Source organism: Lampetra fluviatilis, chromosome 4 (genome assembly GCF_964198595.1).
Source record: "Lampetra fluviatilis chromosome 4, kcLamFluv1.1, whole genome shotgun sequence".
Lineage (NCBI taxonomy): Eukaryota > Metazoa > Chordata > Hyperoartia > Petromyzontiformes > Petromyzontidae > Lampetra > Lampetra fluviatilis.
In genome coordinates, this window is record NC_136278.1 from 6,493,463 (window position 1) to 6,508,358 (window position 14,896).

The following is a 14,896-nucleotide window of genomic DNA, read 5'->3' on the forward strand; positions in this document are numbered from 1 at the left end:
CACCTCCTCCCCTGCATTCGTTTGTACAGCTTTGTACAAACACACACGTCTGCTGGACTGCTATATCCACACACACACACGCACAATGGGACACGTGTGTGCTTTCCAACTTGGGTGACGTATCACTAAATACGTGGCCTGACATATAAACCCGCTTTTAAGAGCTATAGCAATTTTGGAGACTGGTAAAAACAATAGGCCACATATGGCCACCACAATTCAACGCCATAAAAATGTAGGTCAGGGGAGGCAGATATCTTCAGCATTTAATGCCCCATTTTCGGACCTCCCTTGCCGGTATCAAAATATAAGAATTGGTTTTACCCTTTCTGGCAGTAAAACTGGTGTTAAGATGTTAAAACACTTAACTGAAACCTTTTGCAAGGAATCATGTTTGCATTATCATCTACTTGTGGTGAACATGCAAACAAAAAAAACATGCTCTGATAGCATATGCATTGTCTGGTGTGGACCAATCAGTTTCAGTTAGGTGTTTTAACATCTTAACACAACTGTTGTATTGCCAGAAAGGGTAAAAGCCTGTTCTTATATTTTGATACTGACAAGAGAGGTCCCATGATATAGCTGCTCACGCCGAGCTCTCAATGTCCTGATAGTGGCATTGTCTTTGTGCTGGTCGCCTTTTTGCGTCCTCTTAAGACTAGGCTCTCAAGAAAGCTGTCTCTGGTGTGGACTAATCAGTTTCAAGGAATGCATATGCTATCAGAGCATGTTTTTTGTTTGCATGTTTATCACAAGTATATTTGGCATATGCAGACATGATTCCTTGCAAAAGGTTTCAGTTAGGTGTTTTAACATCTTAGCACAACTGTTTTAATTCCAGAAAGGGTAAAACCTATTCTTATATTTAATGCCCCATTGTTAAGGGCCGTCATCCGTTAGCCTTACATACAAACTTTGTAAGTGGAGACAAAATAACTGGGGCTTTGATGTCTTGCTAATCTCAGATATTTTGAACATAGTAGGTCTATTAGACGTTTTAAAAAAACACTGCATACTTGTTCTCATGTTGACCTACCATTTGCATTTATTGCAGACATGTGTGTGCCTCAAGCTACTATCAGGCACCAAATTATTATAAAACGAACTTCATTCGAACTTGAACATATATTGATGTCATTATGTTAAGGAGAATTATCTCACCGATGTAAATACTTATTTTAGGATGGTTCTGCATTGGTATGTTGGGACCACTCCTTTTAATAATAATTGTTGCATATATGGGATAAATCCAATCCATATGAAGAGATACCATTTAAATATCCCTAAATACGAGTTCACAAACGACTTTTCTGTACTGTCATCTCCTATCACATATTCAACAAACATCACCAAATACCATGTACCAATAACTCTGTTTTAAAAGAAAATATTATAATAGGTTAACAATGCGGTAAAGGAGCGCCATGTTGGCAAGATGTTAACTACATTACCAGGAGGTCGTGGGTTCGATCCCGACCCTGACACCTGTATATTTGGAGTTTGCATGTTCTCCCCGTGGTCGCGTGGATTTTTCACCAGGTCCTCCGATTTTTCCCTTCACATTTAGAATCAACATGCGTTTATAGTATTTTGCTACTATACATTTACACATGATAAGCCACTTCGTTGAGCTATAATTTATGGCCAAGTTGCTTCTGAAAAAGAGCTGTATAGTTCAGTGGGCCTTACCTGGTAAAAAAAAAATAGTTACGTATCGTTTTTTGTTGTTAAATGACCCTTCTTCATTAGAGGGCATAGATTGCTATAATGTAGTAACTATCATCCAATATATCAACTATTTTATAACATCTAAATACTGTAACATTTTGAGCACAGCGGGGTCACTATATGTCTAAGTTCTTAAGGCACCAACATATAAATTGTGTTTTCTCTGGTGAAGTATGTTCAAACAACCTCCACAGCTGAAACGGCGTGGGGACGTTCTTCATCCAGAAGTGGACAAATGTGCTCGCAAAAAACATCTACAACACCTCACCACCAAACGCACTGATCGTATATGGAAACATTTAATAATAATCCCTTCACTTCACTATGGCAAAGCTGTGATGCATGTTTAAGCATCAGCTGCGCATATTGCAACACATATAATGGAGACATTACAGAGAGGACATTTTATTTCAAAGCATCTTCATGTCTCCCACCAATTTCAATACAATTATTGCATCTCTCAGCACCCTCTTGTGTAACATATGGAGCCATCGCTGACACAATTTAATTCATTCGCATGTTGAGAATAAAAATAAAAAGTTCAGAGCAGGATTTCATTTCAGCCGGAGCTGTCCGGGCCAGATCTGAATGAAAAACATATATTTCATAGCCCCAATCAATTATCGGTGGTTGTGGGGGGCGGGTTGGTGAAGTGTGGTGGGAGGGGCCCTGAAAAATATTCCACGAGAAATGAAGCTTCTTGGCAAGACTGTGATCATTTACAAGTCAGTGGGGTATCTAAAAGGAAATTTGTAATTTTTATAATTATTAATTTATTTCGATTTAAAGCTTTCGTGACTGCAGGGATTAATCGAGGCGACAGCGTCATTGAGACGCTGTCGCCTCGACAGACCTGGTTTTCACCTGAGGACGGCTGCTTGCGTTGTTGCCGAAACGTCGTGAGAATTGTTTTATTATGTTTTATTTTTATTATTTTATTACTTCCCTTCTACGTGACTTTACCGAAAGAACCAAGAAGATATTTATTTATTTTTTACCTACGTGACTTTACCGAAATAACCTAAGCGTATGAATCCTTGCAGTCACTACAACTTCAAATCTAGAATCTATAAAGGGAAATCACCACCCTACTACAGTTTCGCTGCTGCTACTGCTGCGGCGTGTTCACGAGGAAGCGAACACGTGGCCCGTGGCACCCTCAACGTAATGCCGTGAACGCGGAAGACGTCGCCTGCCTTGGCTTGGTCAAACTCCCCCCACCCACAACTTTAAACGTAGTACTTTCCAAAGCCACCCCAAGTTGCAACGGAGGCAGGGCAATCCAAAGCGAACATGGGGGTGGGGGGGGTTGCTGAAAAACTGCAAATCGCACACGGAATAAGTGGTAAGAGGCAGCAGCTCAGAGCGTGGGGATTGGACGAACCGACTCAACCCCCCCCCTACCAACACACACACCCCCCTGAATAGCAAGCACGAAGCTCCGTGTGTGTGTAACACCCCAGCTCTGCCCAATGAGGGTTTTTGGAGTGTGCACAGCGCCTTATGTGCATTGGCAAATCCACTCGCCCGTGCCGGGAACGCCGGGTTGCGAACGCGCCGACAACGCTTGTAGTACACGCAAGTTTCAAAGTTACACGTCGCTTTTGACGCTTCACGAGTCTAACGCCGCCTTCGCCATCATCATCATCGTCAGCGTCGTCTCTCTACGTAAACGTCGTTGTAGGAGTTAAATCGCCGAGCCGCTAGTTGTTTTGTGTGTGTGGTGTGTGCGACTTTTTTTTTATCAACATGCCTTTTGACGTACGAAGGTCAGTCTGAGTATAAGATACACGCTGGTAGACACACATACACACACACGCGCTACCAGATATATTCGTGCTGCGATGTTTGTAACAATAGTGCGTTCGGCTGATGTTAATTGTCGCAGCGATTTGCATCCCCGCCGCCACCACCACCACCACCCTGTTCACTTTAAATTGGGGGGCAACTTTTGGTTGGAACGAGCGATGGGCAAGTGTGTGTGGGTGTGTGTGTGGGGTGGTGGTGGTGGAAGGTGAATGAAGACCCGCATGGTTATTTGAGGATCATTAACCCACTTTAATGGCCCGCTTTAATCTCCGCAGAAGGTGTTTCAGCTGTTTGAGACTGGTTCAGCTGCCTTCTGAGAGGGCCCTCTTAGGCCAAAAGTTGTGGCGGTGGCGTTTTCAATTAGCGTTGAGTGGATTTCTGGCAGGGCCCTCTTCATAGTTCGCCCGATTGCCTCTTTTGCACCGCTTGAGTGTTGGAATGGCTGAGAGTTGTCGACCCACACGGTTTCACCCAGTATTCATGTACAGGTACATAGAGTTTCAATACGGGCAAAAAAAACGTGGCTTTATGTTTGTGTGTCTGCCTTGTGATGGGACTTTTTTAGGATGGACGTTGAGATTTATAGGGCCACGGGGTGGCCAGTAATGCCTGAATTGGTCTGTAATAAGGTAGGGTACTGATAAGGGGTTGACAGGTTTGTGATGCGTTTATGAGAGGGTTTTTTTTATTGCGGTGGGGGGAGTGTTAGCTCACGTAAATATGAATGTGTCGTGCTAAACCCGTCACCACCCGACACAGACAAGGGTTTGCCAATTCGTTTGTACTAAGTTCAGCACGCCCGGTGTGTTGGAGAGTAAAACCCACGAACATTTACAATTCGAGTGCGACGTTTCGCCGGTAATTGCAACCAGCCTAATCAGGCGACAGCCAGAAATAAATGTTGTGGGTTTATTCTCCAACACACCGGGGGTGCTGAACTAGTAACTAATTGGCATGTTTCGTTCACGTGACAAACCTTACGAATTGGCTGTGTCGGGTGGTGACGGGTTTAACGACACATTCATATGTACGTGATCTAACGCCCCAAAAACACATCTTCTGGATAATATTGGTCGCGAAAGCCTACGTCTTAATCTGTATGATACGTTGTTGATGAATGAAACATTGTTTACTTTATGACTGCTTGCTTTACAACTCGTAACTCTTGTGTAACTTCATGATGATACCGTGACCGTCATCAGGAAACAATAACGCAAAATTAGTCAATATAATCAATTTACTATTATTTGGGTCTTTCGGTAAAGTCACATAGATAGGTTGAAAGAAAATAACAAAAAAGAATATGAATTCCTGCAGTCACGAAAGTTTTAAGTCAATATTATACTGTGGCGACTTGAGAAATACCTTGATCCAACGGTAGATTGACCATGACAATTAGCAATATCCTTGTGAACTACATGGCATCAAGTATGGTGGTTATAAGACGAAAGATCTGTACATTTCGTGAATAATAATCTCGACTTCTACAAAGGAGCATTGCGCTTGTGTTGTACAACAAAACTCCCCGGTCTCTTTAATCACACCTATGTCTTAAACACAATACCGCATTGTTAGACGTCAATTATAATTGCTCCTAAGAGGGTGACCCCGGTGCCTGGCATCTATAATTAATACACTCAAACAGCTTTATGACCCCTGGCCTCTGTTTTGTGTGTCTGGAAGATCCGTGTCTACTCCGCAGACTTAAAAGCAAAATCGTGACTGCCGACACGCATACAAAACCCAATATGCGTGCCCTGTTCTAAACGTTCCTATCAACGTCCAACCCTGTGGGTAACAGCATACAGGACTTTGTCTCGAATTCCTATAAGTAATTCTAGATTTGAAGCTTTCGTGACTGCAAGGATTCATACTCTTAGTTCTTTCGGTAAAGTCACGTAGGTAAAAAATGAAATTAAAATTAATAAAAATAAAACAATAAAAAATAAAAAATCACGACGTTTCGGAGGCAACACAAGTCTCCGTCATCAGGTGGGACCGTCACAGCCAGATTTGACTTTACCGAAAGAACTAAGAGTATGCTATAATTAATTCCGATTATCATAATCACTGTGCCAAATTATCCGATCACACTCGCCAATTCGATAATTTCCCGTGGTATTTACATTGCTTTAGGAGGGCATGTGTGTTTACAGTACCTCGAACTAAATCAGCGTTAAACACGAAATGCAGGTATTTGTAGCATTTAAACAAACTTATAATACAGTAACTGCAGCAAATATCTCACTTGTACAACCGGTAGATTTGGTGTGTTTATGCAATTGCAGTGCTTGTGTTTGCCCAGTGCTGTGTGGCACTTGGTGATTGGCTAACAACTGAACGTGTACCCCTCCCTTTGGGCAGGCAGAGAGTACAGTAATATGCAATTCTTTCACTTGTCTGACCTATAGGGATGTTGGCGTTGTCGTGTCTTCTTGTTTCATAGTTTATACCCAAAGCCCCCTTTTCTTCAATCCACTGCGAGACGAGGGCCTCCTCACGCCGTGTCAGTCATGGGGGATTGTTTCGACCACGAGGTTTTTTTTTCTTCTTCTAGCAATCACTTGCCACTGATGCGAGCCGTAGCAGGGAATTGAACCCCGGTTGTGGGAATTCATAATGCAGTGTGCACTCAACCACGGAGCCGCCAATGGCTTTTACACACAGAGGGCTTAGCTTGAAGTAAACTTGTGTCATCAATATGGCGACAACTGGCTTTCTGTTTTGTCTCATTTGCAACGTACAACCAACCCCCTGCGTGCCCATATTCCTTTTGGCACATGCCAGAGACGCATACTTCGCTCCAGACTCAGCTGGTGAAACAACCAGGGTCACGGTAAACTTCTGGGTCATAGCAAACTCGCAAGACTGTTATCGCAACTGCTGAACAAGAAATACATTGTATTTATTTGTATATACTCCTCTCCACATTATTTCCGGATGGGTTGCGGATGGGTTTGTACAAATCAAATCGGACGGCTGTTTGACTGGAATTCACTGTTCAGAAGAAAAAAAACACATGAGAGCACTCATTTGTTTACATGCTTATGCAAATACATTATTTGTAAATGCACATCCATTTTTTTCAATCCACTGCTAGACCACCAGGGCCTTTCCATGCTGTGTGGGTCATTGAGGTTATTGGACCGTACTTCACTCTGCTAGTCAGTGCAGTTTAGCGAATGCAGGGAGCGTAGACGTGAGGACATAGAAGGACAGTACAAGAATATATTTTGCTGCACGGTGGTCACCCATCCAGGCACCACTATCCAAGCCCCAATTTCACTTGGCTTCCGCGATCTGATGAGATCGGGTACGTTGTGGGTGATTTGGTCATAGGCATGCTCAATTGCCGTATAGGATTTTGTAAATGCAGTGCCTTCTATCAGATGATATCTTCAGTGTCTTATCACACTGGCACAGAGCCTGTATGTTCAAGGATAAGACTTTTTGCTCTGATAAGAAACTAGTGTGTGCGAGAAAGTGCGACTCCATGATACTGTGTTTGGAATAGGTTTTTTTTCCCCCCATTACATTTCCAGGTAGTGATTGCCATTTAACTTGATTAAAGGGTTTCTCTTTATCACTTGCATACAAATGTAGCTTCTGTATAAATTAAACGGTGAATGCAACCTCCAGCGAATGTAATTTTTTACTAAGATGGTTTTCTCTCTCTCCAAATTTAACACCTTGGGCTGGAGCAATGGGTGCACAGTGGGTCGCGAAATGTGCAATGAACTTGGCAACCTGAGTTGGATTCCTGGCCACAGCTAACATCAGTCAGTGGCAAGTGATATTTGAACTAGTCCTGGCACCAAACATCACCATTCTGCACTGACCAGCTTGGTGAGGTATGATCAAACAACTCCCATGATTGACATCGTGCCTACATTATTTTATCCACCAATGGGTTGACAAAAGGCTGCATATAAATAAGCTAATAAATAGCTAAATACCATCTGCAGCAGCTAGCAAACACCAGCAGCAACCAGCAACTTTCTATAGTTGCTGGAGAAATGCGAGCTGCTCCATGCGGTTCCTGAAGAAGCTCCCAGCTCATAGAGCGAAACGTCAGACATCGTGCCGAACGATACGCGGTACAGCCCAAAAACATACCGGAGAGCAATATATATTTTTCGTATTAGTATGGTCTCATAATTCAGGATAACCACTTGCTTTTATTAAACAAGCTGAGCATGTTTACACAAAGCGTCACCCCTGGCATCACATTATAGCCAACACATAAAGAAGTAACCACGAGACCAAAATTTTCGTGCATGTATAGGAATGCAACATGGCAAGAGGTACATTTCCATGCATGTCCTGCAGTATTTGGCTGCTAGAAATTTCCACGTGATAAGCCACTTCGTTGATCTATCATTTGTGGCCAGGGTGCTTCTGAAAAAAGACCTACAGAAATATAGCTCAGTGGGCCTGAGTTCGTAAAATAAAACTAGTAGTTTACATTGTTAGTTTACATGCCACCATCACTAAATAATAGTGATACATTATGTAACGGCCCCTTGTCAATCTACTGCAATGGGAAGGCCTCCAACTGGCCGTGTGCACCGTGGGGGTTTTCTGATCATCCTTCACCACGCTGATCAGCGCAGGTTGGTGAAGTGGGGGTCCAGAACCGGTTCAGATGTCGCTCGCCACGTGTGCTAGCCATGACAGGGAACGAACTCTGGTAGAAAGGTTTACAGCGCAGTGTGCTAACCAATGTGCCACGGTTTTTACCTTCAATCGTCAATACCGGACACAAGCAACCCTTTGTATCCTGGTTCTGTGTTTCTGTGTTTGCGTTGTTTAATGTATAAAGTAAACACTGTAGGTATGTATGTTGAACTTCTTTCGCACCATACGTGGCCAACCCAACTAGCGCTCCAGCACAAAACTAGTTGAATAATTGCTAATTTCTACATTCGTCTTGTGCAAACACGCACAAGACAACTTGCTTTTTTTTATATGGAGACTGACAGTGCCAGAGGATTGAGAAATGAGAGGGCACAACATCATTGTTTGGGATTTGATTTATTTAGTTTGTGATTTATTGATTTAAAATATTTAGCAAGGATGCCCAGCCAAGATGCGACAGTGCAGCGCGCTTCTGTTGATGCCGTGGTGCCACGTGCCATTTACTGATTTATGTTCAATCGGGCGGTGAAAAATACTCATTTCAGAAAACTGTAAATAACTTTTACGGTGGCCAAAATTAAATCCCATCTTCTCTGCTCCTGATATATTGTACCCGTGACTTTTTAGATAACCATTCTTCCCCATAAAATGTCAAACGTGAAAATAAAACGGAAATAACTTTACCGTATATTGACGCCAAGGTTTTTTTTTTTTGCACCATGATTGTTGTACGTACCATCTCGCGACCTCCGATCTGCCTCAAGTGACCTCCTTAAGCCTCGTCTTTCGCGCCCAGACGAGGCAACGTCGTCGCTTCTCTGTTGCCACTCTGGTCGCCTGGAATTCACTCCCTCCTCTCACCGCCTGGTACATCGGCGCCGCACATCGGCATCAGTGCCACCACACGTGTCGGAAATCTGAAGACTTTTTTTCTCCAATCCAGTCTCTCGCCGCTCCCCTGTCCATTTCAAGTGCAATTTTCGCACGTTGTAGATTTAAGGATTAATGAATTTGTTTCGTTTTGCGATATGGCCACGCGAAGGTGTCCCATTGAACAACTATCCATGTTGTCCACGTCTCTAACGGAAAACACAATACAGTACATATGTACCTGTACAACCACTTGTCAATCCACTGCTGGATGAGGGCCTACCCATGACGTGTGGGCTTTGTTGAGGTGGTTATTCGCCCATACTTCACCACGCTGGTCAGCGCCGGTTAGTGAGGAGCATAGATTTAGAATTGGGTGCATACAAATACAGTAAACGATGGATTTTGCTCCACTGCCTTCTACTGCTCCACATGGAGCTCCACAGCAGCCTACAATAATGTTAAGCGTGGTGGATGCCCATCCAAATACTATCCAGACTCGGCCCTGCTTTGCTTCCGAGGTCTCACGCGATCAGGCGCATTCCAGATGATCTGGTCATCAGCCGAAATGTTGGGTAAGAGAATAAATACATATTTAGATGGAGTGTTAAAAATATCCCCTTAATTGCTAGTCGACATCTATTTTTGCCGTTAGAAGTATGATGAATGCAATTAATTGGGGATCTCTATAAAATGAAAAAAAACATTAGTTTGTGACATCGTACTTTAGTCCGTCTGGTGTGTCATCAGTGGTGATGGTTACTGGCGTGATTTCAGTCTGTGTCATGGCACAACTCACGTTTGGCAACGGTCCTGACTGTGCGTTCGGTTGGGAGTCGGTATCTTGTTTTGGTAAACACGTTAGGCAAATGGCCTTGCTCGCGTGCAATGTGTTGTGACTGCTAACGTGACATTTCCACGCTCGCGAAAAAACAAACTGTGCTTCCCTGGCTGTGCACGTCTGCTCTGATTGCGTTGATATCATTAACGCACTTTGCACTTGCGCATAAATGGGCCAGCACAACAGGTGGGCAGTTCATTTACTTAATTCCTTGGACACATAATGAGAAGGGGTTCATTTATGCAATGAAAATCGCACCGACTCACCCATTTATCACAAAATACCGTACCCTCCGAATGATAAGATTCTCCAGGAAGAAATGTCGATCCCAAACTTCTAATTCATTAAAAGAAACCTTGAAAATACGACGCTCTGGCAAAGTTTTCAACAAGGTTGTAAAATATAAAGTAATAAAATAGATAGGGTGGACGCTTGTAAAAAAAATCTGGAGAATATGGCAACAGGAGAAGTTTGTAGTGGCAATACATTTGTTGACTGTACTTGGTGCCACCAAAGTTATTAAAATCTGGCCGCACGTGTGCTACAACTGATTGACGTGGACTGGGTGGCAACAAATATTTTGCACGTATTGCTTCTGTCCTTCCCCCACACCTCCGATGAGCACGGTTGGCTACGTACGGCGCGAAAGAAGTTCAACATACAATATCCAGGAAGAACATGTCTTATAATCTGGAGAACATGGTAACACATAAGCGTGTTTAGTGCTATCGTTGTTCTGTATTTCGATTACAATTCCATTCTCACCCCCACTCTCTTTTAGGTTGGACATTTACCGTAAGGTTCCAAAGGATCTGACTCAGCCAACCTACACAGGGGCACTGGGTGAGTCACTTCCACGTTTCATCCTTATCTGGTTTTCATGGACCACTCAGACGAAGCAGACACATCCGGATATGGCTGGTTGTCACACAGTCCTATCACAAGTGCAAATGATTCATTTAAAATATATATTTTTAATCACATTCTTGTTGCGGTTGCCATATTAATTTGCAATTCCGTGTCGATGTTCGTTCATCGGTGAATTGCAGGGGGGGAGGGGCAATTGCCGCCTTGTGGGAAGTTGAGTAAAATTGTTGTGGTTATGTTACGCTTGTTCATGTGATTCCATCGTCACGGTCACCAAGTATAATCATCAAACTAATAAGTTTATTTTTAAAAAAAAGCCCATTCCAGGTACGGTGCTCTTCTATAACATGCAGTCTCTTTTTCATCTCAGCCTGGACACCTGTGAAAAAGAGCTTCATAGCTCATCGGATTTCTCCAGGATAAATAAAGATTCTAATTCTGAAACCAAATGTCCCACTCATGCGTGGGGGGGGTCAGCTGTTTTGATTTTCTTCCTCTGTGTACTTGCATATTCTATGCCTTAAATTTCGATTTAAAGCTTTCGTGACTGCAGGGATTCATCTTCTTGGTTCTTTCGGTAAAGTCACGTAGAAGGGAAGTAATAAAATTATAAAAATAAAACATAATAAAACAATTCTCACGACGTTTCGGCCACAACGCAAGCAGCCGTCCTCTTCGCCTGAGGACGGCTGCTTGCGTTGTGGCTGAAACGTCGTGAGAATTTTATTATGTTTTATTTTTATTATTTTATTACTTCTATTCTATGCCTCTTCTCTGGTAATTTAATATTCTGTGCCTCTTTCTATAGTTGGATAGCAACCAAATGGCACATTTCGGATTGACCTTTTAACGTGTTGAAATCCCACATTTTAAGAATCCATTTCACTCCTGGCACCCATCCACCCAAACAAAATTATGGCATTTTAATGCCACAGAGTAATTTTGACAGTCGCTCGGCTTGATTACTTTGACCCGTGCACACTGACTGACAACTGATGTGACCACTAAGCTCTCGCAAGGTAAGTATTTAGTGGTTCATTTAAAATTTGCCAGTGCTGAGCTTGTTCTCGCTCGTCCCTAGCAGCACTATGAGCCATAGCTGCAGCCCACGAATTGGCTACTCTGGCTGCTGCAATATACCGTGATGGTATGATACTATATTTTATTTCGTGCTTAGAGGATCATTGCACTATTGGTATTCACGTAACATTTTTATCGTCGCGTTTTTTTGTGCTTTGCTCTGCACTTCCACTGCAATAAATGTTACTTCGAAGTTTGTCAACTGCAGGTCGCTCAACTAAAAGCTTGCGGAACACCTTTCTAATCGTTGCAATTTGCGGGGCTCATAACCCACACGTTTAACATTGTTTTGTAATAATGCATTGGCGGTAGTGCATGAGCACAGATATTGCAAAACCCGACACAATCGTCAATTACGTGCCTGTCAAATATATACATATGACGGGCACAGTTGGCTACATATAGTGCAAAATAAGTTCAACATGCATACATAGTTTAACACGTAGGCTTTCGCGACCAATGTTATCCATAATAGAGGTTTTTTTTGGGTTAGATCGTGATCTAACCCAAAAAAACAAACCACTTATGGATACATAATTCGTATATATATATATTTGTCTACACACACGTATATATAATAGGTGTCGTTTTGGGCAATGGCTCATTTTTATATGACTTGGATGATGTGGTCATTTGCACTGAAACTAAATGAAATAATCCTGCGGGGAGTCCGAGAGGCAGGCCCAGACAGAGGTGCCATGCAGCGGTGAGTCAGATGATGAAGGACAGTGGCGTGGATGTGGAGAATTGGCCCAGGACAGGAATGTTGTGGAGAAAGAGGAGCGAGGAAGCAGGCCCCCATGTGAGTGGGGGTAATCTCAGGAAGAAGACTGGTGATCGGGGATGCGCATTCACCCTTTCCCGTTCCGAGGCGACTGCAAGGTGCAGGGTCGGTGCCGTTCACCGCTGAATCTTAGAGCATGCAAACGGTCCGGCGTTAATTTTATTTAGAGAGGCGTAGCGCCGTTGTTTTTAAAGACATTGCACTCAACAATGAGAATCGTAGCGACACGACCACACTCTACTATAGCTGGCACCAAACTGTGCCACACGCCCTCCCACATGGCCTTGTGGGAACCTCGCTACCGATAAAGTTATACTTATGTTATATTCTTTGGGTCTTTCGGTAAAGCCACGTAGATGACGATTGCTTGCGTTGCGATCGAAACGCCGTGATATGTTTATTATTTTTTCTATCTTCGTGGCTTTACCGAAAGACCCAAAGAATATTAATTCCTGCAGTCACGAAAGCGTTAAGTCAAAATTGATTTTATCTTAGTTTTTCTTCCGGTTCCATACATCATCAGAATGGATTTGGAAGAAAAACTGATGACATACACGTACATCATCGGAACGGGAAAGGGTTAATATGCTTTATAAACTGCATGCGAATGAAACGTGCGCACGTGTAATATTGATGGTGTACTCGTGGTTGGCACTACACAGGATGCAGGTCTGGTAGTGCACCTGCCGTGTGCATTACAGCCACGGTGTGACGGCTTTTGCTTCACTTTATTGCGTGCGGTTGTGGCAGAGATGACTCGGTTGGGTGGAAGGCAGCGGCTTAACACGTGTGCCGTGTGTCACGCGGAACGGCGTTGCACTTTTGCCAAATAGAGTTCGCAAGACCCATCGCTGCCCGTCACCGTAGTTCCACGGGTAATTCTGGCATCTTCATACCTGCCCCGCCCGTTTTGGACGATGGTGGGGGCAAACCACGAAAGCCAAGTTACGTTAGATAATAACGTGTGAAAAAAGTGACAGTAACCCACGAAGCTTATAATAATTCATGCCCACGGCTGGACTGCAGCGTTCATTCCTGTAATAGTTAAATTTGTATTATCTCGTATGTGTTTGCACGGTTGTGTATGCTCTGATTGCCTAAGTTGACACATGAGGATATATTCAGCATATAATTTGCGTATATTGTAGGTAATCAACATTAGCATGCTTGATTCAATGAATATACGAGATCACAACATACTGTGTTAAATGATCAATTAATGCATCATAACATGCCTAATGCCCACAACCCAAAATTTGGGATGTGTTCCCGATATTCAGATTAATCCGACAAATAAAAAAAAAATATCCCTAATTGTCCTTAAAAATCCCAAATCCAAATTTTGGTGAAGACCTGTGAAGGTTGGCCAAGCGCGCAGGTGGGCAATTCAGACAGAAAAACGACTGCCTTTGTCTCCCTAGTGCTGTTGTTTACAGGTACTCATTTCGGTCGCAACTGATGTGTGGTTATCAGTGGCCGGGAATCGAATTCAGATGGTTCGTCGCGCATCACTAACCACCACGCCACATAGACACAAGGCACAGAGACAGCTATGATTCAAACATTTGCGCACACATTCAAATAGTCAAGAAAGACCACGAAGGCATTTCAAGTGGGTATGGTGTGACCATGCATGTAATTTAATACTCTCGCTTGATTTATTCAGAATTCCTGATTCTTGTGGTTGTGAGTCAGGTGTTGTTTTTCTCCTCCACATGAGAGTACGTTTCAGCAGAATGGTTATTCTCATGGTAGTAATGGGAAATAACTGCTTATTCCAAATAATTGTTTTGGCACGGTTGTTGAGCAAAGCCCCAAAATTACAAGTGGCGATCAACAAACAGCCCTATTTAAGTACGGTGTATAATAACAGATAAGGGTTAACATGTTTCTTGAAAGGAGCGAGGTTCAAAGAGCTTTGAACAAGAGACGATGGGAGGGGATTCCAAAGTGGAGCAGTTTGAGGGAAGAAGCAGAAAGAGGATCGTTGTGACCTGCAGCGTTGATGGTGGTGGTCGAACACCGCGTGGATAAGACAAAACAGTCGGGTAGATAGGAGCTCTCAACGTGGGTGGAGGAATCAGTGAGTGATGCTCATGGGAGAAATAACCTTGGTAGGAGCAAAAGGAGAGTGATAGGGAGGTGATGGACCGCAGGTGAATCATTGGCTGGAGTGAATCAGGAAGTGCTGGATTATCAGTCATTGCTTCATTTGAAATTATATAAAGTAGTGTATTCCAACTTCAACCTAATTTGTGTTGTATACTTTACGCATT

General features: G+C 43.1%; 1 protein-coding gene across 1 annotated transcript in view; it reads left to right on the top strand.

Annotated features, from left to right (window-relative positions):
• The first annotated feature begins 3,202 nt into the window (after window positions 1-3,202).
• Window positions 3,203-14,896, top strand: part of ERGIC1 (endoplasmic reticulum-golgi intermediate compartment 1) — a 46,717-nt gene continuing 35,023 nt past the window's right edge. The window contains exons 1-2 of the mRNA XM_078855467.1: window positions 3,203-3,500; window positions 10,671-10,732. Coding sequence (XP_078711593.1) covers window positions 3,481-3,500; window positions 10,671-10,732 — 82 coding nt within the window. The 5' untranslated portion in view covers window positions 3,203-3,480. The remainder of the gene's footprint in view (window positions 3,501-10,670; window positions 10,733-14,896) is intronic.